This window comes from Fopius arisanus, unplaced genomic scaffold (genome assembly GCF_000806365.1).
Source record: "Fopius arisanus strain USDA-PBARC FA_bdor unplaced genomic scaffold, ASM80636v1 scaffold00011, whole genome shotgun sequence".
Classification (NCBI taxonomy): Eukaryota; Metazoa; Arthropoda; class Insecta; order Hymenoptera; family Braconidae; genus Fopius; species Fopius arisanus.
In genome coordinates, this window is record NW_011887750.1 from 1151250 (window position 1) to 1178219 (window position 26970).

At 42.6% G+C, this 26970-nt stretch overlaps 4 protein-coding genes across 8 annotated transcripts in view; 1 reads left to right on the forward strand and 3 right to left on the reverse strand.

Annotated features, from left to right (window-relative positions):
• LOC105262873 (complexin) overlaps positions 1-7168 on the reverse strand; it is an 86245-nt gene extending 79077 nt beyond the window's left edge. For 2 of the 4 annotated variants that reach the window (XM_011298720.1, XM_011298719.1), the window contains exon 1: positions 7049-7168. The gene's annotated coding sequence lies outside the window, so the exon portion shown is untranslated. Of the gene's footprint in view, positions 1-861; positions 1159-7048 lie in introns of those variants that run through there. The other 2 variants (XM_011298717.1, XM_011298718.1) reach the window with 1 other exon arrangement.
• Positions 7169-7963: 795 nt separating this feature from the next.
• On the forward strand, positions 7964-21020 carry Skeletor (DM13 and DOMON_DOH domain-containing protein skeletor). Of its 2 annotated transcripts, XM_011298723.1 has the most exons (11): positions 7967-8126; positions 12104-12241; positions 12751-12932; positions 13277-13439; positions 13651-13910; positions 15852-15951; positions 17058-17723; positions 17807-18000; positions 18075-18299; positions 18382-18586; positions 19022-21020. In XM_011298723.1, exons 1-11 carry the CDS (start codon positions 8054-8056, stop codon positions 20029-20031), a joined length of 3216 nt encoding a protein of 1071 aa, XP_011297025.1. In that variant the 5' UTR covers positions 7967-8053; the 3' UTR covers positions 20032-21020. The 2 variants fall into 2 exon arrangements, with proteins under 2 accessions (XP_011297024.1, XP_011297025.1); XM_011298722.1 differs by having other exon boundaries at positions 7964-8126; positions 18382-21020.
• A 99-nt stretch (positions 21021-21119) lies between these two features.
• LOC105262875 (DDB1- and CUL4-associated factor 10) lies at positions 21120-24592 on the reverse strand. The gene is made up of 3 exons (XM_011298724.1): positions 23819-24592; positions 23625-23738; positions 21120-23508 (listed from the first exon to the last, which is right to left on the reverse strand). The coding sequence occupies exons 1-3, from the start codon at positions 24028-24030 to the stop codon at positions 21795-21797; spliced, it is 2040 nt and encodes a 679-aa protein (XP_011297026.1). The 5' UTR covers positions 24031-24592; the 3' UTR covers positions 21120-21794.
• Positions 24593-24692: 100 nt separating this feature from the next.
• St2 (Sulfotransferase 2) lies at positions 24693-26344 on the reverse strand. The gene is made up of 5 exons (XM_011298726.1): positions 25797-26344; positions 25629-25725; positions 25415-25571; positions 25234-25354; positions 24693-25147 (listed from the first exon to the last, which is right to left on the reverse strand). The coding sequence occupies exons 1-5, from the start codon at positions 25993-25995 to the stop codon at positions 24765-24767; spliced, it is 957 nt and encodes a 318-aa protein (XP_011297028.1). The 5' UTR covers positions 25996-26344; the 3' UTR covers positions 24693-24764.
• Positions 26345-26970: the final 626 nt, after the last annotated feature.

Genomic DNA, 26970 nt, shown 5'->3' on the forward strand with positions numbered 1-26970 from the left:
AGACTGTGGTGGAGCTCACATGCCACAGTAATAACTAACATTCTCTCTTCACCATCACCTCAGAGATTCTGGAGCAAGAGCTGATTACATATTCGTAGAGCTGTCTCGCTAAATCCCATCAAAGTGTGTAAATCACACGTACTGCGGCTGACTATTTTCGCCTCGTCATCCCTGTCTCTATTCTCTAATCTCCATTAACCGCAACAGACAATAAAGATTTCTCGGGCTAGACAAAGGGTGAGCAAAAGCTCGTTGGTGTAAACTTTTTGTGACCGTATACCACCTGAAAGTGCGATGAGCGAAGCCCAGCGCCAACGTATACCAACCTAACCTGCTGGCAGAATACCTGATGCCCTCTTGGAAAACAACCCCTCCAATTCCCTCCAACCCCCTTCAACCCCCTTCAAACCCCCTTCAATCCCCTTCAATCCCCATCAACCCCCCTCCAATCCCCTGGATAGTTGGCAGTGTCACGTCGACAACGCAACGCCGGATGCCGCGTGTATCGCATGGCGCATCACAAGACGGTAAACAGAGGTAAAGATTCCAGTAAAATTAAAGCTCAAGCTGTAGTTGCTAAATGGAGAGGAAGAGAGAGCTCTCGGTTAGTAACTGGTGCAGGAGCGAGTGGTAAAAATCAACGATACGATGTGAACCCCGAGCAAACCGTGTGGCCGTGTTTCCGCGGAAGATCGATGGCCCTGTGGAAGCTCCCGTACATTTATATTTTTCAAGATTGTCGGTATCTCGGAATTTTCCCGTTACAGCGCGTACATGCACATTACCAGTGAAAAATCCAAATAAAATTGCATGGTGAGTAATTATATAGGAGTGAGAAAGAAATATTGAATAAAAGCTCACCTGATACTGGCGTGCCCGGTCGTCTGCCTTTCACCTCGCGCCTTTCCCTCTCGTCCGCAGTCTCTCTTCCCTCCACCCGTTTCTCGTTCTCTCTTTATGATTATACGTTAAACGTTAAACTCCCCCTGACCACCTTTATTTACCCTCCTCAAAGGACAGCTTATCGCAATGATGAAAAAAATAAATAAATAAAAATATGGAATAATTTGCTGTGGATGGTATTTAAATAGTTTGAGGAGAGTAGATGGAAGTCTCGTGGCAAACGGTTGTGGACTGAGTGATGCCGAGTTGAGACTGAGGAGTACAGTGTATTTTAGAGGTGGTGGTGAGGCTACGGTGGCGCCATCACTCGCCATCATTATGGGGGGATGATATTGGGGTTGCGGGGGTTGGTGTGTATGCGCAAAGCGAGTGTCTCGACGCCGTAGGATCGATCCGAGCATGAGGGTTTGGGGTCGAGCGGTTCCGTCGGGGGGGGTTGGCAACGGCACACAAACCGCCGGGAGGTTGAGGGGGAAAATTTAACGGGAGTGAGATAGCCCCAGTGTGCAACTATCAACCTCCTAACATGCGCAAGCAGGATGAAATGAGCTCTGTTCACGTTGAAGAAGGCGGGGCATAACCACCCCACCCCACCCCACGCCACCCTACCCCACGCCACCCCACTCCACGCTACCCCACTCCACGCCACCCCACCCCATATCACCCCACACCACCCAACCCCTGAGCTCATTCTATCGCGCTAGACCGGCCGTTACGCACCCTCTCCTGCTAGACTCAAGCAGAAGTCACCAACGAAAGGGGGCGATAGACCCCTTCATTTTTCTCAAACGCATAAATTCCTTCAATTTCTCATTTCCTCCCTTATTTATACGCGTTTATACGTGGACACACCACTCAAAAAATCTGAAGAGACATGATCAACTGGAGATGCTCCATGCAGAATCTCAGCGTCACGTGGAGTCCCAGACGGATGAAAAATCGGTAAGCTCTGTCAACGGTGGTCTAATTTATTTGACAGTGCGCACGTGGTGTGCAGGAGGACAGAAACGGCCCGATGGAAATCGGATTTGTGTCAGCTGGCAGCGATCGTATCAGCCAAGGGGACGGAAAAATCGTGTCCCGAGGAATTTTCCGTGAATTCCTCACTCGGTAAGGACACCGGTAAAAACACGGGATGGAGAGGGGAGAGGGAGTGTGTGTCATGAACACTTGACTCACCCTCTGTGAATTATGGAGAAGTACCGAGGAGCTTTCAACTATCAACAACAGAATACTCAATTTTAAAATGAAAGCCCGGGTGGCTCACACACGAGGAAATTGTGTAATTTCCGCGAGTGGAGGCTCTCTCGCTGAAAATCAATTATGACCGCATTTCTTTTAGGATGGCATCAAGGGTAGAATCCTGTCGGATCACCATATTTTGTGCAGCTGACGAGGGTGGTCATGTACCGGAGGGGGAAGAAGGGCCTTGCGAGGTTTGGGCTAGAGGCGGAAGCATATCCACGGATCACGTCGTTGGTACACTGGGACGACGGATTACAGGGAGGTGAGCGAGTGAGAACTGGAGGAAAACCATGGGAAAAGCACCAAGGCGAAGTGGAGATTCGTGTTAGCAGGCTTGAGGCGATATTCCATCCAACGCGCCAGGTATTATCGCCACCGTGATGAGCATGCGAAGAAGATGGACTGTGATTGCCCCGGTAAATCTCACTAAAAAAAAAAACAACTTATCATATTTACCCCGAAAATCGAATAAATCGTGAGGGGCTAAATTCATCCGATAGATTTTTTACTAAACTCTTGACGAATGTTTATCGTTTAGAGATAACGAAATGGAGGATTTTGTGGGGGCTGACTTGTGTTGGATGATCACTCGGGATTACCAGCGATAGACAATTTCGCTGAATTCAACCGATCACCCCTCTCATTTCCTGAGACAATTAATTAGTCCAGATAATCAGGATCTGATTGGCTTCCTCCCTCGTCGCCTTACTTTATTGCACAAGGAGGAGATATAATAGCTCCTGCACTTGATATCAATTAACTTGTAGAGACAGCCACTTTGACGCCATTATAGCATCACTTATCTGGAATCGAATTGCAGCTGAGCGAATTGCCGCTACTGGGAATTTTAGAAATATCAATAATTTTCAGGAAGAAATCGATGATAACATAATTCAATTGCAATTATTGCTGGAGTATTAATGTGAGCAAATATATTCGCATTTATCTGGATATATTCTCCAGTGGCTAGCGTCTCATCTGAAGAGTAAACGAGTAAACGTAAAAATTGAAAAAATAATTAGTGGAAAAAATACGATGCTGAAAATACGCGCACGAGCGAATCCTCACGCTATTAGTGAAAAGCACTTTGTTCCTCATTTTTCCTTCCGCTGTACGAGCACACCATCGCCCATAATTACTAGATAACAGTGCAACCTCGATCTTTGCTCGAATTATTACTGGGTAAATTCGATTCGAAGCTTGCCCGGATCCATCAAGTGTTCTAGTCCGTTCACCTGGGGAAATGAAAGAAAAAAAAAATAAAAATAAAGCCGACCAGAGAAGCGAGCGAAAAGTACAAGAGGAGAACCAGTGAAAATGTCTTTGGTAGAACCAAAAATCACATCCCGAGTGAAGAGACTTTTATCGTGTTTTCTATTCTTTTTCCGAGTGGGAAACGTTTGCTACTGGTGGTGGAAAATAAAAGAGCGGTGCCCCGCACTGCGTTTGCAAATACGTGATCTGAATTCCCAAGTAGTATACCGCAACGGTGAAAAGACGAAGAAGGGATTGTCCCTGAGTAGGTTAAGCCATAACTCCGATGATCAATGTCAAAACTACTCTCGGTTGGACCATGTCTTTTCCCGACTCTACACCAGAAAAGATCAACTCTGAGTGGTATTTGGCTGCTCGTGCGTGAACACAAATTTTCTCAGCCACTCTTCGACGTCTTTTCCACTGCGACTTGATTTTTCCCTCTTTTTTTTCTCTCGCACTTGGACAGCGATAAAAACATCAATCTTCCAGCCCGCACCCTGAGACGAACTCCTTCCGACTCGGTCTGTATAATCCCAGGGTGAACCCTGTGAATCAAAGGTTGACAGCCCAAGACATGATTCACGCTGATGACATTAACGAATTCGTCTCAAGTCTCAAGGAACTCCTGGTAAATCAATTTCTTAATAAACGTTCAGAGTAAATTAAACGTTCAGAGTAAATTAGAATGAACGGTGAAATAGTGAAGTATGAGCTCTATGACTCGTTTGAATAGACCTGCAATTGATGGCCCTCGAGGCCTTGCGTGTTTTATTTTTTTTTTTCTTTCTACCTCGACATCACCTCAACCAGTGGACTTTCACTGTCGAGAGTAAGAGTGCACCTGAGGTCAGGGAACTCCCGTGTAACACCAAGTGATGGGGTATACACGTGTATAAAAATAAAGGGATTGCTGAATAAATGAGTCGATTCATGAATACAGCGTGACGTTCATCGGTATTCAATAGCGCAAAATAATCCGTCCACGAAGATACTAAATACGCAAATGTTATTCTGATTATGTAAACATGGAAAAAGTTGGGATTGGATCGGTGAGTATTTTTCGGTTTTTTTTTAAACTCAGAAAGAAATAATCAAAGTTTAGTAAGTTGCCTGGACTTATCGATTAGTCATCGAGGCGGTTATCCTTTCAGTCAACAATGAATATTGATTGAGAGAAATCGATGAGAGGCTTTCATTGTGTATTATAATATAATTGATGAATTCATTCTTATTATGACAGCATCGGCGCACCATCACTTTCACAAAAGATGACGATGATAATGAAAATATATTTCCATTGAGGTGTATCGAGTTCTTTCCATTGAATAGATCGCTTTCTAAATGATTTAAAAATACAATAACTGCGAAACGTTGATGCCCCATGACACGAACATTTACTTGAGTAATTGGTTTTTCATAACCTGAGACTCAAAATTTAATGAAGAATTACGAAAAATGGGGCATAATGAAACGTGACGCTGTGGTACTGAAATTATTATCTTCACATTGTGCGGGTGTTCCGTAATTCGTGGTGGATCATTAGACTCATTGTTGTAATCATCGTCGCGTTACAATTCAGCTCTCGTCACGCTGGGTTATCATTTTTTTTTCTTATTCGTGACTTACTTGAAATGCAGCAATACGCGAGCATTTCTCACTAATTTATCCACCAACAATTTTCATTCCAGGAAGATACCCCACCACCAGGAAGCCATTCATTTCTATAGTACCGTCCATTTGAATAATCCATTTTTATGCAAAACACACAGCTATTTCCATTCATTTTGTTTATTCATTTTCCGTTTTAACTAATTGTCCTTCGTTTATTCTATTACCGAATATCAGTTGTCTCTCCTCGAGTTTTCATTGTTTTGATAGCGCGCAACGGATCCCTTCCGCGGTATTGTCCCTCTTCCTATCTCTCTCTCTTTTTTTTTTTATTTCTACTGCTCAGTGTTTTTTTCCGAGTGAATGGGAGACGACTATCGATATGATGATGTAACACACCCACGGGGGACAACTCGGCACAATAAAACGTCCACTTTCTACGACTCACACACAACTCCCATCAAACGTCAAATTTTGACGTTTCGTGCATCATCTCGGATTGCGTGACACGTGCCACCCCAACATCGAGATCAATACTCTTGTACAATCATGAGGCAAGATAAAAACATTCCGAGCAGTTTCACATTTATTATTTAGTTCCCTAGCCAACTCGAGTCAACAGGAAATGATGGGCCCTGGAAAATGGAAAATGAAGCAGCCTAAAGGCAACAACTATTGACGACCGATATCCTCGAATTTTATTTTTGAATAGTGAATGCGAATCGGTGAACACGAGCATTTCAATGTAATGGAGAATTCTTTCAAGTGTTTCTTTCAGTTTTTGATAAACATCTCAACGAAAACAAACGCTGAATCCGGTGTATTTACCGAACTATAAACTGCAAGTGCCTAGTTAGATGAGAGAACACGATGAAAAAATATGAGAGACTACAACGAAAGTATCTATTGTCATCAGGTTATTATTTGATGTAAACGCGAAAAACATCGGAGGATGTCCTGAATGCGGTGTCGTTACGGTCGGATACATTTCTTCCGCCCGAAGGATAAAGAATCCACTTTGTAAAAGGACAGCCGAGATGGGAATAAGAAAAAAGTCAATTCAAGAAAGCGCACACACAAATGAACATCCTCGGAAATATCCGATTGACACATGTTCATGATCGAAACATGACGATAAAAGAATTCCGTACCTACTAAATATATATGCACATACTGATCAATCGATTGAGCAATCGCGCCAGCGGATAAAATCTTTGAAAAAATGCGTAGAATAACGAAAAAAAAAATAAATAAATAAAAATGAAGGGAAGAGCTTGATAGCGGATCATTGATTAATTGCCAGGTCCTCTCCGGGTTCTCACGTTAGAACGCAGTTGTTGAGGTCGAAGGCGAACTACTCAATTCAGAATAATAAAGGATTACTCAAGAGGATCTATCGGAAGGCGCTCGTAATCCCCTTCTGAGACGCATTCAGTATCAACGGATATTTTATTATGTTATTATATTTTTTCCTTCACTTTCACAGAGGCAATACACACACGGCCAGAGGCTGCTGGGCATTCGCACAATGCGCGGGTCAAGGAGTTCAAGTGAAAGTATTAAATATCAGTGGCCTCCGGATAGATCTCCAGCGATACCAACTATATTCAACTCCGGGGATTCGTCTCTCAATGGATGGTGAGATCATAAGAATGGAAATATCATTTAATGCCTATTCATTAGGCTTATTCAAATAAAACTGCGTGCTCACTATTTCGAGGTTTTTATTCTCGGGGAAATGAAAATAAAAATAAACCTCGGAAATCGATAAAACTCGATGTAAAAGGAAGAAACGTGTATCTCAGTTTCTCACCCATTGATTATCATTATTGCGAAGCCCGTGTATTGCACAACGATGTTTTTGCAATGGCGGAGATGTTGATGGGTTCGTAATCACGAAATGAAAATAAAAAAAAAAAAACTTGGAGTCGCTCACTGGTAGAAAAAAATTGCTGTAATTTTCAGGGTGTGAAAAATCATAAATATGGATATTGTACGTTTTCATGGAGAAATGAAAAAACAGAGGGAATCTCACCACCGGGGGTTTGCTCTTGAAGAAGATGTAGGAGACAGTGTGGTTGAGTCGAGTGCAAGTATGAAGACAGTGTTGCAACAGCACTGAAACAGTTACGTTGTACAGTAATACAAGACTGTCGTTAGTCATGGCGCGCTAATGTTATTACACTTACGCGGCCCGTCGCTGTATTCATGAGTTTCACAGTGCATAATATGCGATAGTGCGACAGGCGCAATGTGGAGAGAGAAGTTAGATTTTGCACGGTGGGGCGGGTATTGTTGGTGGAAGCTTCATGGAACTCGATGTGAGACATCTCAGGTCAAAGTCTCTGGGTTCGATCGAACGTGGGTCGCATCGGGAAATGTAATTTTCTCGAGTTTGGCATTGCGCCAGTGGCAAGGTTACTGGGGCCAGAAAAGGATTGGATGGGAGCTTTCAGGCAACTTTATCAGAAACTATTCTAATTTCTCCGCATTTATCCTCGAATCATCACAATTGAACTCGTACTCACCAATTGGTGTGAATAGGAAACAGAATGCCGTTTTTACTTTGTAATTTTTTCATTTATAATTGGTTGGTGGAGGAAGGCGGTTACTGGGTTGGACACCTCTTGATTTCCGTTGGTGTATCTTAATCGTCCTGCATGCCATTCCACCCATAACATAGAGAACATTCTAATCTCAGCATAATGCTTTCTACTCGGCTATTTGGCCCGTTCGCCAGTGGGAATTAAAACTCGGGGAAAATTCTAGTGAATCGGGTGTTCATTGGAATTACTGGGGAACCTTGGATGATGCAAATGAAGCCACTGATTGGATCCCTCGGGTGGGCTCTCAAAAACAGAATGCACTAGGGAGTGGAGAAGGGAGTGAGTGGGATCTGTGGGACATCCCCGGGGGGGCCTCCATGTTTGTAATACCAAAGGAAACACCTTTCGGTGTATAACGATAGCAGAGTGGGACAGGGAAGGAGTTTAGCTTGAGCGATCGAGGACTTTCAACCGGCAGTAAGCATCACGACGCCATGGCAAGCCCATCGTCATCGACATCCAGGTATTACTTGGTCCACGTCCCACTGCTCCTGCTTCTCGTCGCACGTGAGTGATTTCACATTTTTGTTCATTATTTTTTTTCACTTGTGCAGTGATAAGTTGTTTTATTCCATCTCATGGAAATTATCAAGAACGTCAAGCACACGGGTTGGAAATTTTCCGGGCGATTTTCCACTGGCGCCCAGTCGTCTAGACATCTGAACGATCCAACCGATGCTGGATAGTTCAGGATAAGCCACCGACGATCAATCATTGTTGTAACCAACGGCGTGTTGTAGCGTGCAATTTACCCGGGAATATTCACTTCAATTTTCTCGCCTCGGTTATTTATTTATTTAATTTTTCATTCTGTAATGTTGATCCAATGGATGGTTTGCGTGAAGCAGGCAGAGTGTGATGGGCGTGATGGTGTGTAGTCCATTGGAAAGTCGTGTTTTGCCCTGAAAATTTCAACCCCATTCGGCAATATTATGGTAAATGATATTTTTCACACGCTATTTGTTGACTCCTAGATAGAATTTTCTACTTGGACAGATTGCACTTGATAAATAGCACCGGGCGGAGTGGGAAAAAAAAAATCAACTGGCAATGGAAAACAATCTAAATTTCGCTCGGTGAAACCGGGTGTCCGCTTGAATTTTTCAGGTCACTTCTTTCCCCGGAATTTTAAACGAGATACGTGAATTCAATTTATAAATGTACGATTGAGACAATTTTCTCCAGTTACGTGCCGTACACCGGCACTTCAGCAATTCGCGCAAGCAATTACGCAAATAAATCAATAAAATATCATTATTTCTCATTAACCTTAATGAATTCAGCTCAAAGACTTGGCAGCCTATGGAATTAATGAAAAGCATAGGATCAGTGTTTGAATTGAGACGGTCTGAATTCAACCGCAATTAGCACACATCTCTGCTCTGTTTCGCAAATCGATTCACAACCGAATCCACGATTAAATCCATCCTGATTTTCACCTACTCCCGCCAACTGCAAATTCTCCATCAATTGACAAATCTCTGAGGTTTATATCGATTTATCAGACTCAATCGACAAGCACTGAAATCGTGAGATTCACAAAACTCATCACCGAGCCCCCATTTTCCATCTCATGAACGCGTAAACCAATGGCTCGACTTTTTTCCCGAGATTTTCAACCTTGTCACTGCCCCAGTGTATCATACTATTTTTTATTTCCAAATTGAGTGCTCGCGTCCGGAGGGCTTTTAACATGACCACCATCGACAGTATTGACGGTGAGATAACGAATGGAATTTATCTAGCCGAATAACAAGGAAAAAATGCCCCCGCGAATGAAATACAGGTAAAAATATTTGAGTTCCACTGCAGAGACGAGGAGAGAATTTATCCCCACATTTTTCGTGCATGGATATATTAGACGAGGATTGCACAACCAATGATGGATAGCACGTGTGTGTAAAAATGCCGGTATTTATATTCCCTCCATCCCCTGTCACTGAAGTGACGTAAATTCCCCAAAACTAGGGCTTTTTAAATGTCGGAGAAGAGAGACTAATGAAAAAAAAAAGGCGGGGGTGGTGCTTTGAAATGGGAAGAGGGAAAATTGCAGGTGATCCCGACGAGCCCCGCGGAAAGCTAATGAAAAAGGTCGAGCAGACGTTTGATATGAAAAGCAGTGGCTATGTTTATCGCTGGCAATATCAATGACCAGTTTCAACTGCACGAAACATTGTAAATGCAACTCACGGGCCTCTCTGAAACTCATTTCTCGCTGCAATTGCAATGCAATTTCACATAACGACGCGATTCTCCGATCCGTGTCGAATTACCACCACTCCAAGTACCGTTTGTTTACGTTTACTTATCGTTTCAGTAGTTTATGGATTCTCCTATCGCTGCAAAGTACTCATCATACGTCTGTTTCGCTCAACATATCTGCCCTATACCATCATCAGTGTATTACCCCGTTGATCAATTATTTACACGGCTTGCGTGCACTTTACACTATTCTCATGTCAAAGAAAATTTCAATGTCATTAGCCTGTGAAGAGCCTCATGAAGGGGAAAAATCTAACGCAGAGGTCCAACTAAACCAGTCCCCATGACGTTCCCATAAATTGGATAATTTCATCGGGTTTACAATGTTTATTTGCCTAATGGGTCGAATGATGGATTCATCGAGATGGAGTGAATCATTTCAATTAAAACGTGTCAGGTAGTTCAATGGATGTTCTGACATTCCCACTGAGTAAAGAGAAAAAAGTCATTTAAAGTCATCAGCTCCGATGAAAAATTCAATTTGCTTTGTAAAAAGCATTTCTCCCGGTGTCCCAGGGATATTCAACTTTGCAGTTGCAGCACATTCAAACATGTGTACATGGATATCCCATGGATCAATTACGTCTCTTTGCTTTCTCCTGTAAATGTCAGAGGATCAGGCGCACCAGAATTTTTCGACGTCGGAAGTACTTCATGATATAGCACACTGTTAATAATTTCCCGTTGAATTTTCCCCGGAATTTGTTGGGTATTGAGAATATTTTCTCGTAAGAGTTGTGACAGCCAGTGAAATGCATGCCCCAACAATGTATAAAAGAAAATGGTGAATAAGTGTGGAAAGTACGAGGATATCTCCAAACTGTGGCAATTATCGTCTCGGGAAGAAGGTACACTGAATAAATGTGGAATGGGAAAATATATACAAATGCGATGGAAAGTCGAGAGAGTCAGCAGAATGGGAAACCTTAGATGGCAGATCTATTCGTGCAATGCCACTGACTCAGGTAATTTACAGCGATTTTTCCACGCCCCAGAATGCTGATGCCATAACTATTTTTCCCCACATAATTTTTACCAATGCTAAAACCCATTTCTTGCCATCTTTTTTTTTTATTATTTTTCTGTTCGAGGGGAATGGTTCACGGCCATTAAGTTTAGAATTTATTTCTCACCGAGAGGAGTGTAGCGGGTGAATTTTTATGGATGAATTTACGATGATGAGAGTGGTGTTTAGAGTTTAAAGTCAGTGACAATCGAAGGATCCATCTAGCTGGATGAGAATAGTGGGCTTGACACGAACCTCCCAGCATATCCAATTTTTGCAGTATCATCACGTCATATCACATCAGAGTGCAGTACCCCACATGTCTCTCCACGTTTTGCAAACACAAACGAGCCTCTAGCGTGAATGAAAATTGCCTCCTATCCCTGTATTATCCCAGCGTAAAAAGGAAAAAAAAAAACAAGTAGCAAAAGTTTGAAGGGGAAAAAATATGTATTATTGGTTCTGAGGACTGTGATTGCCAGAGTGACTCATCAACAACCAGAGAAAGAGATAAATAAAAATATCCGATAATTGCAGTGGAGTCGATGCCAGGGACATTTTCAATAATCAGAAAACTGAGATATAACTGTCCAAGGTTGAATCATTACCGAGGCCTAGGCCTCCTCTGTACGTGGAATCGTAAATTACGAGTCCAAGTAAACGAGGCACTCGTTAGAAAGCCCAGTCTAACAAATGTTGCAAACAAGAAAGAAATACATGATCGGATATGTCGTTAAAATCGATGCTATTCGAATATAACGGACGTTGAAGTAGTGTCGGAGGACCTGAGAGTCCATGGACTCATCAGGATACGCCCAGCGACCGAGTGAATTTTGCATAGTCCAGTGGATTGATGTTGATGGGATGTAAGTGGAATTTTCAAACCGTTAACCCACTCCATAGATGGTCAGCCATTATCTCCATCGATATATATTCCCCGGAAGAATGCGTCTTTAATGAATTCTCCACTTGCGGAAGATAATAAATGCCCCCGATAAAAATAGAGAGATAAAACCGGTATCAATCTTCACGGCTGATTATTCATCGATACACGTTACCATTCACTTGCATCAACTATGTACCAGTCCTTGGATATGAAATCTGTTGAACGATGACTCGACGAAATCGCTCAATCCACTATTTCTCATATCGAGTCGTTGATGGAGATTAATGTTGCTTTGGTTAATGGTTAATTGTATTGTTGTGTGGTTTACAGAGGCGTGCAGTGGCGAATATTATGGCAAGCTGATTGGCAAGTTATCAGAGCTGCATCATGATGTCAGTGGAGAGGTTTATGCGGTCGATGCCAGAACACTCTTTATCAAGGATTTAACGTACGACGGAGAGGGTCCGAGTGAGTTTTTTATTTTTTAAGCGCACCTGTCGCCCATCAGAACCCAAAAAAATCACGTTGAATTTTTTGGATTTTCTGATTCCAACGAAAATTACTCGACGAATATTATTTCATTAACTTCGACGTTTCTGTTGCACGAATAATCCACCAATTAACCGAATTTTCAAACTCTGAAACAAGAGATTCTGGTGCTGAAATATTTTCCATCAGCCTCGTTTAGTTTATCTATTATCCAGCCGTAGGGCATCTCCATCTCACAATACAGTGATGTGCACTCCGGATGAATTTCCGCAGAGATTTCATAGCATTTTTTTCCCGTCACTTATCGCTGAGTAATTCCCGGTTGAATCTTTTTACAATGTGCAAAATGAAATAAGTTCATCGCTAAATAGCAGGATAACTTTCATCGTACTTTCTCCGGATAAGTTTCTTGTAAGCTTTCCCGTGGAGCTGAAAATCGCGTGAAAAGAAGAAAAAAAAAAACGATTGACACTTTTTCATTTCCTCAGGCGCCTACTTTTACGCCGGAAATTCAAAAGGTCCGATCACCAATGGCTTTAAAATTAGGGACGAGAGGGGAATGTCTGGACCACTCCATCGCTACAAAAAACAGGGAATCACCTTGACACTGCCCGAGGGAAAGACCTTGAACAACATAAAATGGTTCGCCATATGGTGCGATGACTATTCCGTAAGTGCATGTCAATTATTTCAACCATTACCCGTACACTCTTTATTTTCATTTATCAATAGAACTCGAGTATCGTAACATAACTAACTTTCACGGCGCGTTAATTCCGGTTCTGGGTGTGTGCGCATGTATAGAGAGACGATGGTAAGACCGTAAAATTCCTGTTTCGCTCTCCAAGGTCTTTAAAGTAGAGCGACCGCGAGGTGTGCAGCGGTCTCGGTCTCAATGCCATCGATGGATATTTCCCTCCGGACCTCCGGGTCATCCGTAGAAAGGGAAAGCGATACCACAATTTTTCTCCCCAAAAAATCACCATTTCCTCATCACTTTATCTCAATCCCCAGGTAAATTTTGGAGACGTGAGAATACCTCGGGGTTTTGACTACCCAAAACCGCAGAAGCTGTCACCACTCGATGGAGTTCATCTAGTGAGTTCTGAGCCAGTGGTCGTTGTAGACGCTCAAACACTCCTGGTACCGAGTTTCAGTTACGATGGGGAAGCACCAGGTACCATAGCTCCTCTACTTCAAAATATATGACATAATTAAATTTATACGCTTAATTCACTTTTTTACCCTTTCTCTCTTAGCAGTTAATTTCAGAGAAATAACGCTTCAAGTTTCATGACTTTTTTTTCTACAGCGATTTTGTAAAATAGTATGGGCTTTCTTGAATTGCTGTAATTATCTTGGCAATTAATGTGATTCTGTTCGTCTAGACGCGAAATTCTGGGTTGGAGCTGGACCCCACCCATCCTCCCAGGGTGTACGTGTGCCAGATGAAAATGGAAAAATGAGCCCACTGCGTCGATACGACAGAAAAACCATCGTCCTGACGCTACCTGGTGATCTCACTGTTCACCAGCTCGGCCACTTTGGGGTCTGGTGCGAGGCATTCACCGTTGACTTTGGGCACATTCAAATTCCTCAGGCTCTCAATATTCCACCGTCCCTCAAGATGCTGGGTGTTTCGCCTCAGGTAATGTGACATTGTTGTAACTCGTGCACTTCCCTCGGGTGATGACGGTAACTCAACTAAAAGGTGTTCAGGGATGTTTCAAGGCGCACCGAGAGACGGATCAAAGGCAAATCCTTCTTTTTACCCTTGAATGTGTCACTTTGCGCGTTGCGTTTCACTGAGAGTGCAAAGGACTCTTGGAAATTCTAGAACCACCCAACCAATGACCTTATTTCACTGAATTATGCACTTGCCTTTTCATTTCCCTGTGTTATTCCCCTCTGTTACGGGAGAACTCAAATCCCCAAGAGTATAACGAAAAAATAATGATATTTAATAACAGCAGGTACGTGTCAAGATTTTTCACTAAAATTTCCACTATATTCATTCATTCGTTCATTATTTTTTACCCGACGGAAGCGAAACTATTCTTGATCGTTTTTGCCCGCAACTCAATATCCCAAACGTGAGAGGGAGAGAAGAAAAAATAAAAATGTAGAATAGGGGCTGGACAATGGATACAAGGAGAAATAAAAGTGAAGAGCGCCTCGCAGACTTTCCGGACCTTGTTTCCCACGAAAAATACAAATAAAAAAATCAAAATGAAATAGATTTAAATGAAAAGAACAGGAAAAGAATGCCGGTTTAACCTCCTGTCTCTGTCCTTGTTGTTGCAGAGGATTAAACAGGGACAGGGTGATCCGGAGCTCGAGGCGTTCTTCGCGCAATCTTCCTCACCCACTGCCGTCTCAACTCCGTCAACTTCTGCATCTTCGTCTTCCTCCTCATCGCTGACACACCAAAATCAACGTCCAACAACCTATCGTCCACTGCGTCGTGATGATCGTGTACAAGTCGTTCAGGCTATTGACTATCGTGTGCCAAAGAGTATTGTCGACTATCGGTTTTCCAAGCTATCGAATCACGATAATTCTCAACAGCCGCAATCTTATGCCCGACTCGTGAGAATCGAGGGTGACCGAAGGGTCGATTCATTCGTGACTTATTAAAACAGTCCGTCAGCAAAAAAAAAAAAAAAAAAGACCAATTAAGACAAGTCACCCCCCGACTACTTAACGATTGAGGACTCAATTTTATCGACCGCTCTCGCAACCAAAATTAAAGTGCGATAAGTATAAAAATTAATTAATCAGACAAACTGATAAAATCTCAGTTGAGCACTTCGTTAGTGATATATATTCACAAGGTCGAAGATTGAGTCTTATTTATTCGATGTGAGATGAGGGGCTGTATTTATTAGAGATATAGAATTCATATAATCTATGTAAGAGCACTATAGGCTTGACAGAGTGGCACGCGAAACATCCCGTTGTACATGCGCATAATCGTTGGGATGAAGCCCAAGCACGTAGGGCATACAGGAGGGATGTCATATATGCACCAACACGTATCCCTCTTCCCTTTATTCCCGTTGCTATACAATCTCAAGCACAGAAATGCCTGTGCGACACCTTTGATTATGCGCTTTGTACCCACGTTGGTAAATTGAAATGTCTTCTGGATGATGGGCGAAAGAGCCGCAAACGAAAGAGGGGAATGGAGAAAGGAATATTGTCAACTAATGAAGAGAGCTGTGATACAAGAGGGCAGATACTATTGAAAGGGGGATTATCGAACTCGCACTCAGCCAGTTTCATCATTTTTTTTTTTTATTTTCCTGTCCCGAAGCTTTAGTTGTAACAGAGTTTTATTTTTTTATTTCACCACTGGACGTATGCATAACGCACCTGGTACCTGCATTTTTTTGTATTTTTTTGTATCGTATCTCCTGACCCTGAATAAAGTGTCCATTTTACCGCAAAAAAATAATGGTATTTTCAAATATCATTCTCGTTAAACTTGAGCGCACGGCTTTTCATTTAGTTTCATTGCATCATTTTGAATTGATGTTTCGGTGGATTTCGAAATTGAGCCGTAAGATGTAATTTTGTTTTATTACAGTCGAAACTAAACTGCGAGGTACTCGAGGATAACTTGGCCTTCGAGGTGAGGTGGGCTGTAGCTGGAGACAGTATCGTTGTTCAACTCGTTGGAAAACTCGGTAAGTTCAGTCCCACAGTTCAATTCTACACGTAGGGTATATCTGCAGTGAGCATCACTTCTCTGCCAAAAAGTTTGTGTTCAATGACTTTTGAAAGGTGAACACGGTAGGGGAAAAAGAGCACCGGAAGTTATACCGGTTTAGGAAGAAGAGCCATCGATTCGACGCTATTTTTCTCGAGAGAGAGAGTCTTCGGGGAGGCGGCATACGCCAACCCGACAAGACCATGAAACATTGTAAAAGATTCAACGTGAGACTTGTCGAGTTCTCCAAACGGCTTGGAAAGAAAAAGAAGTGAAAGTTATAGGGGCGGTGAGGGGTCCGAAAAAGCTAAATTTATGGTTCAAGTCCGACTGAAAATCCTACAAAGAGATTTTCCGTCGATTGAACGTGGCATGCACACGAGTGTTAAACCGTTTTTCAATGGACAAGAGAAATGATTTTTATCACAAGCTATCCTCAACCATAGCACGTTGATAACATAATAAATACGATCTTGTAAACGTCAGGTTTCATTGCGAAATGCGCTGGCTCGGGAGAGAAAGGTGATACCTGCATCGAGTTTATACTGTTCCCACATCGCAAGTAAAAGTAATCCTTTCCCCTTCTGCGAATATTTCTCACACCCACAACACACTCGGGAAATTATTTTTCAATTCTACGGTAAAACAACTTGCAATTTAATGAATCTCCAATTTTTTTAAACCATCAATCATCATTCACCATGAAAACAATAAATCGCATTATTTTCCCGAGATTAATAATAGGTTTTACAAACGATTTGTTATGAAATTGGATAAAAACTGAGGAAATTGAGAAGTCAGATGGTACCGGTATAACTGTAAGATGAAAAAAAATCTAACACTGCAGTGAATTTAAACAGAAAAACGTCGATACGTACGAATTAGTCGGCCTCCATTCAATATATCCAAGTAGATCGTGAAAACGATAACGGTCAACAAAATTTTATGGTTCAACTGCGATTTCGACGGCGTTTACGATCTCGCCAGGCGTCCGAATTTTCACGCTGACGGGCGTAAACTCTGGCAAAAATATGAAAAATTTTGATGGACCGGAGACGATTGAAATTGAAATACTGTCCTCAGATGGTGGACAGTACATGTCATTCGGACTGTCGGCAAATATGGATCGCAGTGTGATGGTAGGTGGTGACGTCGTGGTAGCATGGGTGGATAAGCAAACCCTGCAGGGCTACGCGGTGGATTACTTCCTCGATGCCAAGTCCCAGTGCTCCGGAGGTCGTGGCAACTGTCCCGACACACGTATCCAGGAGAACACCAATTCTGTTCGTCTCCTTAACGCTGCAATGGTCAATGGCTACAGTATAGTGACCTATCAACGACCACTTGGCGCTTCCGATGAGTTGGACAGGCAGATTCGCACCAACGGCTCCCAAGCAATCATCTGGGCCATTGGTCCGCTCAACGAGAGGAACGAGGTCAGCTACCACTCTCACTACCTCAAGACCGATAGATTCATCGAATTCGGGAGGCCACCCTCCTGGAATTGTCCAATGCCCGAGATGGACCAGAGCCACACACCCCACGAGGACATACCCAATAAAGGGAGTAACAAGCAAGAGCTGGTGGTGACAACTCGTAGACCATCGAGACCTCCAGCGACACCCGCACCAGCAGCTACAACTGACGCTTGGGAAATTCCACCAATTCAGTGCAACGAACCTGACGATGGAGTTTTTTACGCCCAGCTGGGACCCACCGGAGGCAAGCACGGATACCCGGCCATTACTGGTAATTTATTTCCTCAAGCTTCTCCTTCTCCTCATTTTTTTTTTTAACTTCCTCGGTTGATGTAATCCTCCAACTCTCCTCAGGGCACGTTGGCTGGGGAATATCTTGGTACATCAATGGGCTTCTCATCCCGGAGATTAACGTTATCAGAGGAAAAACATACACTTTCGTCGTCGAAGGGGGTGACGATCCCGAGACCCCGGCGGTTTATCATCCCTTCTATATTACTGATGATCCCATCGGTGGATATGCACACAAAACCCCGGAGGAAAAATCGGTAAGTAATGGCAATCATTAAGACCTATTCCTCAACACACAGGATAAATAAAATTCCTATTCATCATTCTGCAGCAAGTGAAAATTTTCGCTGGTGTACGTCGACAAAGGGGGACAGTAGTGCCCACGGGATACGGAAGACTCTGTCGATGGGTGCACGATGAAAATTCACCAGAGGCCGACGAATACACGTCGTTCGGTGCTTTCCAGAGAACACTCTCCCTCAAATGCAATCCTGGGGAGCCAGGGATCATTCAATGGACACCCGACAAGAATACTCCAGACGCTGTTTACTATCAAGTACTAAAAGTCCTATCTTCACCAAAATGTCCATTTTTTTTCTTCATGATAATAAAAATCTATGATTTTCCTCTCTTCGCAGTGCTTCACCCACCGCTACTTGGGCTGGAAGATAAACGTGCTGGACAGCTGCGACTTCCAGGGATCGGCTAGTGAAAATCACGAGATATATGCCCGTCCAGAGGCGACAGGTGAACAATCAGGGGATTTGGATGGTGCTAGCAGTATCGGTATAGCCAGCAAGGTAACACCAGCCCCAGATTTCTACCAGGCCCACCAGAATTATGGTACGCTACGGCCGCCCCACAATTATCACCATTATCACAATTATCATACTGCTATGTCGCCTCAAAAGCTTATACATTCGCCTCAACCGCCTCAACCGCCTCAACCACCTCAACTAACCCGTCCTTCACTGTATCCCCGTGATACGTACGAACGCTTGCAATTGTCGCATTTGGATGCGCCTCGTCCCCATTACGTAATTTCGCATCATCATAATAATCATCCCAAGGAGGTACAGCGTCACCAAGTGCTTCCATTAATGCGTCATCATATCGAGCATGCAACAGCATCATCCTTAATACCTCAACACGTGAGTGGCTATTACCGTGAAATACAATCTCCCCAGGGTTGGCAGACACCAGTGTCAGATCAGGACGTTCAGCAGTCCCAAGTGGCACAAATTCACGCCTCTAATTCACAATCTAACTCCCTTGCAGATCAACGACCCTTCAGCTACGTCAATATGAAATATCAACTGCCCCATCACAATCCATCGTACATTTATTCGAGAACACCCGTGAGTAAACAAACTCAGGTGATGATTGTTAGGCGACCAGGGAAACGACCGATTCCACAGGCAATACCACCCGAACTTCCTAGGTTCATGGAGAGAAAAAAGGCGGTTTATCGGCCGCTCAAGACTCCACAGACCACGAAATTAACGAAAATTGATAAACAGAGAGCGAAAATCGAGTCTAAAATATCGTCGGAGATCGATTCGGGGAGTGTTAAGCCAGCGAGAAATACTGGATTTGATCCAGGCTCCATCGTCATTGAGGGCGGGTTCAAGCCGATAATTCGAAGTGTAGATCGTGAGGATCAAGTGGTCAGGGGTCAGGATTATTGGACTTATCAGTGGGGTGAACCAAAGACGAGTGGTGATGAGAAGCAAGAGACATTTGAGCCAGTTTATCTTGGCTCAGTTGGCAATGACGTCAATCTTGGTAAGTTTCAACCTGACAAAGTTAAACAGAGACTCGATGAAATCGATGATATGGAAATGGCTGCTGACGGGTTGGATGCCTATTATTTACCACCTCCCAACGGTGGATTGACGACTAAACGAATTGATGATCGATTAACCGGTACATTGATTGCTTTTGATGGCAAGAGGGTCAAGGACTCGAGCCTCACCAGATCCATTCCCACCAGGGTCGATGACCAGCCACGTAATCCCACGGGAAAACTCTCCGATGTACTTACCAGGACACCCCAGTTTGGCAAATTCAGAGGTGAATTGCCGCCTTTAATCCCCAGAGATGGTAGAGCAGTTGAGCTTCATACCACCAAGTTGAAGGCTAAAAGAACCAGGAGATCGTCAAATGGAGATCTCATTAGTCAGAATGCCACTCACCATGATCACTCGACTTTGGCAAGCACTGGCCAAATCATCATCACCAACATTGAGTACGTCGTTCTAACAGTCATTCTTTATTTTGTTATTTAATCCCAATTCCCAATACACGCATGAAAAAATGCATACGTGTTTAATTCTCCTCGTTGTCAAAATTTTTATTTCCTTTGAATAATGAACATCGCATCGTACCAAATCGATCGATTCATCGCTTCTGCTCAATAACTGCATAACAGAATATTATCAGCAATCTGTTCAACATCAATTCCACACTTTCCTCTCCATGTCGTGGTTATCGGCATTATTTATCTGTCTAGAGAATAAGTCTTATCGTTTTATATCCTCACAACTCGTTTCTCGTTGCAACGGTGGATTTTCAGAATTCAGATTGTCTCATACTCTTACTCATACGATTTCACATTATCATGATAATTCAGTTTATTTTCATATATAGAAGACGAAAAAACGATTGTTAAGTATGCAAGCGTATGTACATAGATTAATTAGCCTGTTATAATTGATAGAATGTATTCTGATTGAGAGATTAAACTTTTAGACCAAATACTCTGGTAAATGAATAATTTATTAATGTGACGATTAATTAGAATTTTCTTCGCCATAAGAATCATCCTCCTCACTCGCCTCGTAGTCATATTCGCTGTATTCCCCTGACCGTTGACTCTGATTTCCCCACGTCGAGCATTCAGGATCAATAGCCGACGTTTCTCTACAACTCGATTCATTGGAGTGTAAAGCTAGTCCCACTGGGATTTCAGGGGAAGAAATATTTGCATAGACAGTCAAATTTGAAATATCTCAAACCTCTTCTGAGGGTGGAAGGAGAGTGCTCGCTTCAAATCCACATTTATCAGCAATTTCTGTTGGACAGCTATTGCACTTGATCGCCGCTATCGAGATAACAAACCCAAACGACCGATAACGGTCAATGTTTCTCGTTAAATACTCCCAAACTGTTCGTCTCTCTCTCTCTCTTCTTGCACTCGTCAATTCGAAAACTTTTATGAAATTAATTTGCCCTGAGAATTACAAATAGACTCATTACGAGGATAACGTGCAGAGTAGTGTGAATTATGTCGAATCACTCTGTAATCGCCAACGTAAAAAATTCTAGTGGCAGTAATACTAAATAGCCGCCTCGATAGCCTTATCGCCATTCTTTCATTGACCATCCCCCAAAGGTTTCGATAAGACGACAATCAATAAACCGAATGAGCTGAAACCTTGCAATTCCATTTCACTATGTTTTTTATTATAGAAAAAGAAAAGGAAAACAAAAGTCTTAACTACTGTACAGAATAGCAAGCCATTTTCCAATTGTGCTCACTGGTATTTTTAATATTAAAAAATTGTTATAAATTCATGATTCAACAAAGTCTGGGGGCAGTGCCACACATTTCTACAAAATATCATCATCGATTAAGTACTCATTTTCTCAGTACATTGGAAATTTCGAAGATGATGAGACCCCATAGAATTGTCACGCTAGCAATTTCAATGTCCGGAGATCGAGAAAATTATTACAATTTATTTAATTTACACAAAAGTGATTAAATATCCTCATCAAAGTGTATCTATCTCAATTATTTACATGTCCAATACATGTTTCTGCTCGTTGCGCAATCCTCCCCCGATATTCGGGAATTATGGAAATTGGTCTCGTTGGCGTTAATTACCCACCACAATCCCAAACCGAAGAAAAAAAAACGGAATAAAAAATACAAAGAAACTTAAAAGGGGGATCATTAATTAATGAACACAGTATTAAATTGAACTGGACGAGAGAAGCGCATCAATGAGCATAATTAAGCTGTTACAATTTGTTTCATTTATTGCAGCTAGACTACAGGTTGATGCCACACAATTTTTCCACTTAAACATCCAGAGACAAGGAGACAGTGCCTCGGTGAGAATTTCGTGCTCAGTACGATATCCGAGTGACTGATATTGGTGGCTAGTTCAAAGAGTTGCTGAGACTCGTTGATTGAAGGAACACAGTTGGAGAGCTCCTGGCACTCGTTGGAGAAGGCGAGGAGACGTACACCGTAGCCAAAGGGTGAGCAGATGAGCCTGCCATCAGCGGAGAAGCACAGCTCCTTGATATAGCCTGAGCCCACATTGGGCTCTTCAATGTAATGGGTTAACCTCGAGATATTCTGATGGATTTTATGATTCCTAGGGATTGCGTACATGGGCTGCTGCCCCTGACGAATTTGACTCTGCGGTCTTCCTCGATCTCCCAGAATAACGACAGTGTGCGAGCCTCTTGGTGGAATACTAACACTCACACCACCACTCGATCTCCTCAACCAATTTCTAGTGTCACTCGTCGTGTAGAATTCTCTTTCTCTCTCTCTCCTCGACCTTGCCTCCCTAATGGCCACTAGAGCCTCCCAAACGTCACTCGAGCTTACGTGCAATTCCACGTTGGCTGTTGGAAAATTCCCATTGTCCAGCATATTCCTACGTCTGATGTAGTTCAACTGGGAGCTCCCTCGAGGCACTCTGTGGTCCTGATCCTCGCGCTCCGGCTGCTGATCCTCAGCCAGTGGCTCCTGTCTACTGTCTTCTGCATTTGGCCTATCACTCGCATTATCAATACTTGAGCTGATTTCTACTATTCCAGCATTCGTTCTCATGAGATTCCTGTGCCGTGGACGACTGGAATTGAGGTTCGAACGCACATTGATGCGCCAGTAGTTAGTTCTGGAGGGACGAGGTGGCTGGGCTGCATCAGTGGATACAAATGAGTTGGAGCGGACGTCCGACATCGTCTGGACAATTCTCGCACGGTTGGCACTGTCGATCACGAAAGACGAGGTGATTCCTGAGCGCGAGGGTTGTGGCTGGGAAGATACCTCGAAGTCTTCAGTGGTGTCGTTCGAGGAGGGGACTGAGTCCTCCTCGTTCTGATTTTTTGAAGTGTCAGGTGCATCTCGCTCCTGGATATCGTGGATGCAAGTCCACTCTGATTTTTCACCATTACTAACATTCCTAGAGAGGGCACACCAGCCCTGGGGATGCACTTGAAGACTCGATATAACTTCAGCATCATCTCCCACAGGGAAATCCGTGAGGAATTCCACTCGGTTGTGCTCTCGAGAGTGTGAGAATAAATGTGTAAAACTTGCAGCAACCGGTATTGTTGTCTGAGACAGTTGCATAAGACGATACATGTTGGGCTTGAATCCTGCCAGATCCTGAGTCAGTGTGCTCAACTTGAGATTGTGAATGATAATCAGATAACCGGATGTCGTGCATATGAGCATCTTGGATGCGTCCGGCGTGAGTCTTGTTCGCATAAGACCGTTTGTGTGGAATACGCGATTGTAGAAAAAACTGTTCTCGGTGTAACTGTTTATGTCCCACGTGTATATGCTGCCATCAAAGTCACTGGTAAGAAGTAATCCATCGTTGGGGCTGTACTCTATGTTTTTGACCCAGTTCGAATGACCCTGGAGGGTTCTTATACGATGTTTGAGATTTCGCGCATCCCATAAGGCTACTGTGCTGTCGTCTGAGCAGGTGGCAAACATTCGTTGATCCAGAAATCTTGTATAAATGACGAAGAAACGACATCATTATTTATTCGAAAAATCTTTCGAGCATTTAAACAGTAGGATAGACATGTACTACTCAGGTATTTAAAAATCTCCATAATCAATTACCTGGCACAATTAACACAGTCATTGTGAGCATTATCTATCGCATGGACCAGACGTCTGCACAGTGGATCGAACATCAAGATGCTCTTCTTCTCGCAGACTGCAACGAGAAGAGATCTAGAAGCAGGAGAGACGAGAGTTCCAGGATTAATAACATAACAGGAATTTGAACATTTTAATTTAAACTAATTGCTCACCCATCAGGGGAAAATTCTAAATTGAATACACCTCCATGCATGGCGTTGCAAAGATTCTCCCCATGATCCCATGATGTAACTGGCTGTATCGAAGAGTACAGGGTCTTGAAAAAGCGATCACTGTGCCCAAGAGGTGGATTAATCCCCATCTCTCTGTTTTGGAGCCACATTCCTCCATGTGACCCCAAATGTCTCATCCTTATTTTCGGCATTATTCAAATAACTCCTCTCCTCGTCCTCTTGTCTATAAAATTTTCCCAGAATTGCACCAGTCGTTTTCACTTATCACACGAGGAAAATCGAGTACCAGAGTAAATAACCAGTGTTTTCAACATAACTAGTAATTTTTCTAAATTCTTTATTCCCACGCAATAAACTTGTATATTATTTCTTTATTTAAACATCAGTTCAAGGTTCAATCCAACTTAGGTTATGCATTTGTCAAATAAAGTCTCAACTGGTTTCGGAGCAAATAGGTTATATTATTCTATTCCACTGCACTCTTGATACGACTAGATACGTCGGAGATAGTTTTTATTACTCCCATTCATTGATGAATAATCATTTATAAATTGCACGAGGTCACTTATTAGTCAGGTAATGGAATAAATAGGTATTTCTCTGTCTCAACAATTCCTTGTCGTCAAAAATGTTTCAAAATCCTGACAGAGAACATAAATGCACGCCATCTTTGACCTCGGTGTGCAGTGCTGGCGTTGTGTTGGTACATTTTACATCAAACGACCTCCACTGTTATTCATTTGAATGCGACTTGTTTGTATGTTTATTTTTTCAACAATCAGGAAATGTGCGACAACAATGGCAAAAAAAGACTAATTATTTCAAGTGTCGTGTAATGAGTGAATAATGCAAGATCATTTGAATATTTTTAATAGCAACGATTACATAGAAAAATGTATAGGATGTATATTTCAACGGTTTTCAATCAATTATTATTAACATCGAACTTGAGGCCTGTCCCTTTGGTATTCCTCTCGGTCCACTCATCGAATCTTAAAGATAAATCTTCGTTCATGTGATTCCTCCAGTCACCAACTTTGCCCTTGCGAATGAACTTCATGTCGTTATTCTTTGTCAAGATGCTTTCCAAGTTTATTGCAGGATTCGCTGCCATTCTGGAGAATTCCAGGTGCTTAGATAATCCTTCTGCTTGCTCTGGAGTTACTGTTTTCTCCAGAAAATTCGCGGTTTTCATGATCGCTGCCAGTTGGTCTTTTTTCATTTCTTCGTAGGTGAGAAAGAGAATGTGGTCCTCGTGCCGCCGATTCCAGAAGCCCAGGACGTGCTTCCAGAAAGGACCCATCGGTGCTGAATGCAAGTAATTCTCAAATTTCAACAAAATTGGAAAGCAAACAGAAATGGTTTTGGCAGAATGAAAGATGTACGGTTTTTACCATTGTCTTCTAACATCAGATCGGCAAATTCCTCGAATGTTCCCTCCAAGTCATGCATGAGTTTGCAGTAATGATAAAAACTTACGCAAGTATCTTTTGGATTTCTGGCAATGTAAACAAACTGTAGGGCATATGTGATATTTATTGCCTTTAATTTGTTGTCATTTGTTTGAACTCTCACCTTTGGTTTTTTCTTGCAGATTTCGAGAGGCAGTAGCCCCCAGGGTAGATGGCTCTTCACGTACCGCGGCCGAGCGGTTTTTTCCACATTTTCCACGGAATTTCCAAATTGCGAAAAGAAATCGACATACTGACCTGTTACCATCAGTGCTGAGGATCTGAATAAGATGAAAAATGAATAATTTTCATTGTGTGCTTATAATTTTGAGACTCACTCTAAAAGAGGATTACGAATCAGTAAAGGAATTTTCGCACTCTCGTAGTTGAGGTCATTTCCGATACACCATACCATCTCCTGGGCCCAGTGACTACCTTTTGGGGAAATCGCATATTCTTGAAAAAATTGAATGAAAAAATTCAATACAATTTGAGTTTCATTGTACCTGTGCGGGGATAGGACACAAGCCAAACATCGTCTTCATAAATCTCCATGTCTCGAATTTTCGGTCCCAGGAAGACGAACTGCGGGGGTAGGAGACAGTGTGAGGGTTCCACCCTCAGGAAACTAGATTTCACTCCGTACATTTTATCGAGTCTAGCACCAACATTCCCGTCAATTGTTGTGAAAGTCAGTTGCGTCATCTTTCTTATAGCACAATTTATTTATTCAGTCAAAAAAACATTTGTTTAATAAAATAACACCGATTGGAAATTAGTCGGATAATTTTATCAAGATCTTCACGACATTGAACTAAGTGATATTATTCCGAGTGCATTGGAGAACTGCGGAGAGTGCAATGGACAATCATAAAATACTTTCATCGTATGCATTTCACAAGTGAAAGTTGTTTGCACAACGTAGTTTCCAAGCGAATATTTTTTTCGCCGACAGGAACATTATGTCGCGTGGAATTTTCCACTGAAGATTATAACAGGATATAAAAATGGAACAAATATCAAAACAATTTGCATTAAAACCAGGTCAGAGGGGTTTTTTCACTCGCCGTGATTTTTTTACTAGGATTATCTCTCCCGATTATTATTCACCCCGGGGCCCTGAGACCTCATAGCATACATGTCATAAATAATGCCCTTTGATTCCAATCTAAAATCACAAGTTTTTAATTTACATTGAATTAAATCGCAACCACCGAATCGTGGAGTTGGCGTATGTTCAAATTAGCGCGTTTTCTCAAGCTCCCTCTATCCTAGAAATCCCGTGCGCACTTGAATATTATTTACAAGTCTGCAATCCTAATTAAAAAAATGATAATCACTTTGTGCATCTCTGATGATTGTGTGAATCAAATCAATTCTCATTATCGTAGCCAAAGAGGATTGACTAAAGTAGAGGCACAGTTCTGGAGATAATCTTTGTCTGGAGGGTTGAGTGACCCCAGCGGCATCGTAGTACTGCACCCCAAGAGAGGGAGGGCGCCACACGCGATGCTGGGGTGTTTTTTTTTATTAACCAAGTTTTTATTGCAATGCTGGGGTGTCCATCAAGTCGACGGGGTGAATTTTATTTTCTGCGGTATCAATGCTTTTTGTTTTTTATTTTTTTTACTGAAATTTAGCCGACTGTAGAACGAGCGGAAGGGGGAAGCCACATCTTGT

Excerpts from the sequence above, each read along its gene's own strand:
- Skeletor (XM_011298722.1), top strand. The coding sequence starts at position 8,054 with ATGGCAAGCCCATCGTCATCGACATCCAGGTATTACTTGGTCCACGTC. Across the intron at positions 18,001-18,074 it reads AAACCCCGGAGGAAAAATCG|CAAGTGAAAATTTTCGCTGG; the intron begins GTAAGTAATGGC and ends ATCATTCTGCAG. Across the intron at positions 18,300-18,381 it reads CAGACGCTGTTTACTATCAA|TGCTTCACCCACCGCTACTT; the intron begins GTACTAAAAGTC and ends CTCTCTTCGCAG.
- LOC105262875 (XM_011298724.1), bottom strand. The coding sequence starts at position 24,030 with ATGCCGAAAATAAGGATGAGACATTTGGGGTCACATGGAGGAATGTGG. Across the intron at positions 23,739-23,818 it reads TTAGAATTTTCCCCTGATGG|ATCTCTTCTCGTTGCAGTCT; the intron begins GTGAGCAATTAG and ends TCCTGCTTCTAG. Across the intron at positions 23,509-23,624 it reads GACTGTGTTAATTGTGCCAG|ATTTCTGGATCAACGAATGT; the intron begins GTAATTGATTAT and ends CATTTATACAAG.
- St2 (XM_011298726.1), bottom strand. The coding sequence starts at position 25,995 with ATGACGCAACTGACTTTCACAACAATTGACGGGAATGTTGGTGCTAGA. Across the intron at positions 25,726-25,796 it reads TGTGTCCTATCCCCGCACAG|GTAGTCACTGGGCCCAGGAG; the intron begins GTACAATGAAAC and ends TTTCCCCAAAAG. Across the intron at positions 25,355-25,414 it reads TCTGCAAGAAAAAACCAAAG|TTTGTTTACATTGCCAGAAA; the intron begins GTGAGAGTTCAA and ends TATGCCCTACAG.